The sequence below is a fragment of the Gossypium hirsutum genome, chromosome A03 (genome assembly GCF_007990345.1).
Source record: "Gossypium hirsutum isolate 1008001.06 chromosome A03, Gossypium_hirsutum_v2.1, whole genome shotgun sequence".
NCBI lineage: Eukaryota > Viridiplantae > Streptophyta > Magnoliopsida > Malvales > Malvaceae > Gossypium > Gossypium hirsutum.
Genome location: NC_053426.1, coordinates 36,722,884 through 36,728,721, shown reverse-complemented (window position 1 = coordinate 36,728,721; position 5,838 = coordinate 36,722,884). Strand labels below are relative to the sequence as shown.

General features: G+C 32.6%; 1 protein-coding gene across 1 annotated transcript; it reads right to left on the bottom strand.

Moving 5' to 3' along the window:
• Positions 1–444: 444 nt before the first annotated feature.
• On the bottom strand, positions 445–5,332 carry LOC107887046 (C-factor). The gene is made up of 6 exons (XM_016811176.2): positions 4,972–5,332; positions 3,925–4,077; positions 3,552–3,645; positions 3,288–3,370; positions 1,379–1,532; positions 445–944 (listed from the first exon to the last, which is right to left on the bottom strand). The coding sequence occupies exons 1-6, from the start codon at positions 5,104–5,106 to the stop codon at positions 709–711; spliced, it is 855 nt and encodes a 284-aa protein (XP_016666665.2). The 5' UTR covers positions 5,107–5,332; the 3' UTR covers positions 445–708.
• Between the last annotated feature and the right edge of the window lie 506 nt (positions 5,333–5,838).

The window sequence follows — 5,838 nt, the reverse complement described above, 5'->3', positions numbered from 1 at the left end:
TTTTTCTATTTTTCCACCCAACCAAACACAACCTAAATAAATATGAATAAAGACCCATTTCACGAAAACAATCTCTTAAAACTGGAGTATTATATCCAAGTGTCATAAGGACATCAATGTACCTTGCAAACAATACACGACTTGACATAAAATTCGATGTGAATTTGTTAACAAGATTTAGATCTTCTCCAATATAGACATTTGAATGAAATTAAACATATATTTAGATACCTTAAAGGAAACATTGGAATGAAATTATTTTATTCTAAGTGAATCAATATATCTATTAATTGAGATTAGTTGTTACTTCTTCAAATCATGCAAAAATAATTGTAATACATAAGACAAGCCGAGAGTGTATTTGGGAGAAAATATATAAATTATCTTATATAAAGATAATGCAATAAATACAGCTCAATTGAACTGTATGTAAAAAGGGTCATGTAAAAATTCAACAAATTCATTTCAGTGATAATTTGCTGAACAAAACATTTGAAAGTATTCAAAGGTATCGATTACGTGATCTTGTCATTAAAGGGCACGTAATCAATGTTTTGTCTCACTAAATTTTCTTGGGTGTTAAAGTTCCATTATCAAGTTGCCTCTATTCTGAAATTAACTTCTCCACGTACATATTTTGATCCTTTGTTTTTTATTTTTGGCTATATTCAAATAAAAACTTTATAATCTCAAAATGAAATTCGTAAATCACCAAGGAATTTCCTGACCATCCCAAGCAAAAAACTTACCATTATCCCGTTGTTTTGCGTTGTTAATAATGTTTAAGAGTTTTTGCACGGAGAACTCTTTGGCGAAAAGCTTTTCCGCAGGAACATTTCTTTGGAATGGCCTCGATAGATCAGTATCCACCGTGCCTGGGTGCAAAAGAATGCATGCAATTGGGTCTTTCTTCCTTTCAAATTCAACCGAAATAGTTTTTGTCACTGCATGCGATCAAGTCAAATAACAAATGACATAATACACAAGTTCAATAAAATTATATTTGTCTAAAAGTGTATCATTGTAGATATGTGACACAAGGAGTTCACAACCTATATTGCTTGGATTCTTCATTTGAAGTATTCACCTTCCGCATTCATGTCTAACACATGGATATGGGGATATAAACTCCAAAAATCCTCCAAGTACATGTGAAACCTTAGAAATGTCTAATCATGCCATGTCTGACACGTACTCGTACTCAAGTCCAAGTAACATAGTTCACACCACTATCACTTCATAGTGTGAAAAGAGACGAGGAGAAAAAGTGTATACAACTGAAAACAATAGATAATGAAAACATTTTTCCCTATAGTTTATCTATATTTTCGTTGTTGAAAACTATGATCCTACAGACTTAAAGGGAAGAAAATCATACATTGATTAAGTGCAGCCTTTGAAGAGCGATAACTATGCCAGCCCCCTAGACGATTGTCACCAATGGAACTGACTCTGGCACTTATGTTTGCCACAACTGCAACATCCCTGTCAGTGCCAAGCAGTCCTCCAACTTTCAGAAGAGGCCACATATGCTGTCAGCAATATCACAAACAAGGATATCTAATATATTGTTAGCCAACTCCCATCAGGACCAAAAGACAATGAGGAACTCCAATTCAAGCATAATATTCAAAAATAGGATTCCAATAATGTGTAGCCATTGCAACATAATGCATATTGCAGTTGAAAACACTTTCGCAAGGGCTCACTTAAATAAAATATTTTAACAAAAATGGTGATGCACAGACTCTCCTCATCATAGCGGCAAACAATCTATTATTGGGGAGAAAGATTGAAGAATGGGCAAAGAAAGATGCGAAGATATTATCTTCTTGGTGGAATTCTATGAAATCACAAAGGGTACCATACAAGATGCTCAAGATGGATGTAGAGGTACCATACAAGCACACGCTACTGAATGGGAAATCCAAACCAGGATATGTATTGAGACTTACATGGTAGACTTCGACATAGCTAATGCGAGGACAGGTACTGATTTTAATTTACTCCACCTAGTTCCTTTTCTAATGTTGGTGACCAGAAGACAATGACTTTATCAGCATATGAGAATTCCAACAACCAAAGTCTACCAAAATTTGTAGTCTCCTGCCTATTTATATTAGAACATTAAGTAGCACAAATGACTAAGACAGCCATTAACCTAAACACTTAACACAATCTTAATACCTTGTATATCCTTAAATTTTCAATATAGATCAATAGATCACGTAGCACTTCTAAAAGAATTTGACAGAAATGAGAAAACTGGTTATAGAAACAAACTAATTACACCAAAAGCCTTTTGACATTACAATTGAGAAACATATCAATATTTTGCTCGGAGGGGCTCCTTCATCTATCTATAAAACCCATCTTTCTCTCCAAATTCTTTGAATCTCCAAACTTCAACTTCCCCTTTCTATTTCTAACACAACTATTCTCCATGTAAAGGAAAAAAGAAACAGAATCTTATAGAAATTCCAAACTTGAAGCCTTAAATTGTTCGTGACTGCAACACCTTCGTCTACTAAATAACAAATAGAAGAAATAAAATAACCAATACATCTTAAATCCTTTAATCCATAAAACAAAGAACTCAATTAATAAAAATCTAGCATAAACTGGTTTGATGCGTGATACGATACTTAAGTTACACATTCCTATCATGCAGGTATCACCAAATATCAAGAGCATATACCTTTTCGATGGATCAACCCAAGCTGGAAAAAAAACGAAAATTTGAATACATGGTTCTAATTATATGAGATTCTTTGAGAAAGAAACCACAACAAAAGAAATGAGACTCCGTCTTTAGTTTTGACGGTTCCATTTGCCTACAATAAGCTAAGGTGACTGCTAGATCAGAATTACTGTCTAGTTTTTCTTTCTTTTTTCCTTTTTTTAATGAAAAATGGTGACATTTTAGACAAGATGCAAAGTTCATATCAGTTGTTACAAACTGAAGCTAGAATTAAGAATGACATTAGTGACTAGTTCTTTTTTTTTGGCCAAACATTAGTGACAGCAGATAAATGTTACCCCACAAAATATGTTTAATAAAATGACGACCTTGACAATTCTGCCAAATGAAAAATCTAGCATTTTTATCATTATCAACAACAATGCTAACAGAATGTACTTTGACTGCAAATAGCTTCCTTAATCAGAAGAAGTCTGGGGCTATTATAGAACATGCAGGGTCATTTGAAAGTTAAAAGTTTAAAGAAAATTCTTCCAGAATTTTTATTTTATATTTTTTAAAGAAACTTAAATCAAAGTCAGCATACCTTGATAACTAAAATAGGACCCACAGCATTAACCTCATAAGCAAGCATCATGGATGACTTCTGTACTTTGCTCAGTGTAGTTTCTGCAGCAAAATCAAGGGAGTTCAGTCATCTGCCTATGCAGCAAATTGAAACATGAGAGGAAGAAGAACAGGGGAAAAGAGTGTAGGGGCAGAGCTCAAGTTCCTCTTTTAGTACAGATGCAAGACATTGATGATGTTAAAGCCTCAAAAACTTTCTTAAAGTAATGGCAGAAAGTTAAACCTGGTTGCAGAACACTGGGTATTGAAAGAATGCCTGATGCATTAATGAGAAGGTTAAGAGAGCCATATCTTTCTGTTATGGACCTTGCTGACTCCTGCAGCGCAATGTGCCAATGTTCAGTCTCATTTTTGACATATTTGATACTATGCTACACGGACTCTTCATTTTTCCTAAAGTAGCCGTATCGAACACTGTGTTCGACACGTATTCAAACATGTGTATAGGGATGCTCCAAATTTATGGAAAAACCAAGAAAAAAAAATTAAACATACCCGTATAGAAACATACTTGTATCCAACGCCAAGTCCGGGTAACATAGATTTAATATGTAAGACAACAAATAAAATGGAAGAAACAGAATCAGATAATGAACCTCTATAGTACTTTCAACAGTCACATCCAATGGTAAGACATTAAGGCGTTCAGCAAACTGATTTTTTAATTCAAGAAGCGCTGTTGCCTTAGTAGGATTACGACACGTGGCAATAACATGCCCTTTTCCATTCTTTTCCAGCAGTTGTTTAACCTGAATCGACAAGTGCACGTTTCAAAATCAATTTGCCTCTTCGAATTAAAATATGTGCAAATTAAGCAATAACGAAAACTAGTCCCTTCTCTTCATAACCAATTATTCTACTGCAGCTGCTTAAAAAGTTCGAAGCAAATCATGCAAGTCAGTAAGTAAAACTACGAGTTATATAGCCATTCAACAAGAAAAGAAAAAAGAAATGGTGTCACTGGGACATGAAGCTGAGCCTGGTAATTGGGTCACTAGAACATGCCTAAAGTAAATAGAATGATAAGGTTATGTTTGACAATGATGATTGAAGTATTTAAGTAATCCGTGTACTATGATCAATAGTGCAATTTAGTCCTTACACTATAGAACTGAGTAACTTAATTTGATATTGATAGAAACAAGTAAAATTGGTTAATAGAAATTGTGTAAATGCTGCCATATACTTTTGGAATCTGAGAGCATATGTTGTTTAATAGTAGAAAATATTTTGCTGCTACAAGTCTGCATAATAAAATTTCAAAAGTCCATTTCAGCATTTTATTTGTTCGCACTAATATTAAAAATAGAAGGATATAATTACTAGTTGTAAATATAAGGACTAAACTGCACTTTTAACTATAATGCGGTGACAGCCTAGATACTTTAACAAACAATGACGCTTGATAAGAAATTAGACTAAATAGTTTCAATTGAAATTTTGCTACAAAGGGAACAATCTAGTTATATCAAAAAAAAATCTTGTACATGCAATTGCATTTTTTTACCAAAACCCAGTATTAAATAATATAACGTAACATGGGGGAGAGAATCAAAATAAACAACGAAGAGAATGTACAAGAATTAGATAAACAAAAAGAAGGGGGAATTCTTATTAATCCTAAAATGAGAATCAGGGCTTACAAATTCGAGACCAATTCCTCGAGAAGCTCCTTGAACCATTGAAACCCCACCTTCCCATTTCTGAGCAGAAGCAAATGATTGGAGTCTCATGGTAATCGCCATTAATTGTGGGTGGGTGTGAAGGAAAAACCTCATCGTTTTTTCGTTAACTAACACCCCAAAGTCACAAGGCAAGCAAAGGAGAGGGATATTGCAATTTCAAGTTTCATTTAACAATCATAAAACTCTCATCTGACTGGTTTTCCCAGAGTTTTAGTGTCGGCAGGGTGAGTCGGTGGGTGCTACGCTTTCCACGTCCTTTGCATATACTCTAGTGGTTTCATTTCCAAAAAAAATTGTTTATCCATTGGTTTTTTTTTTCAATATTTTGAAAAAAAAATTAATTAAATAAATTTTAAAATTTTTATTCTATCAATCAATTTATTATAATATCAAAATTAATTAGTTTAAAATTAATTTAATTTGAAAAGTTGAAAATTTTTTATTTAATGTTTTCAACCTTTAATAAAATTAACTTAGATAATTCATATTTAATAAATTTTATGAAATTTAATTTTTTATTATATAATTTTAATTGTTCGTGCTAAGCTAAAACAAAAAAAATCATTATAATTAATTGTTTGTTCTTTCTTTAGGTAAAGAAGTGATGTTAAAATAAAAAACGAAAAATATTTTGAAATATTTTGAAATATTTTTAAGTTTTTTTAAAAAGGTAAAAAAATTAAAATAAACACACAAACAAATATAACAACAAGAAAAATAAGACATATAATATTATGTGCACCCCCACACTTAGACTACACATTGTCCCCAATGTGTCTCAAGAAAAAGATAGGAAGTTACTAGACTTCTTAGAATGGAGCATTA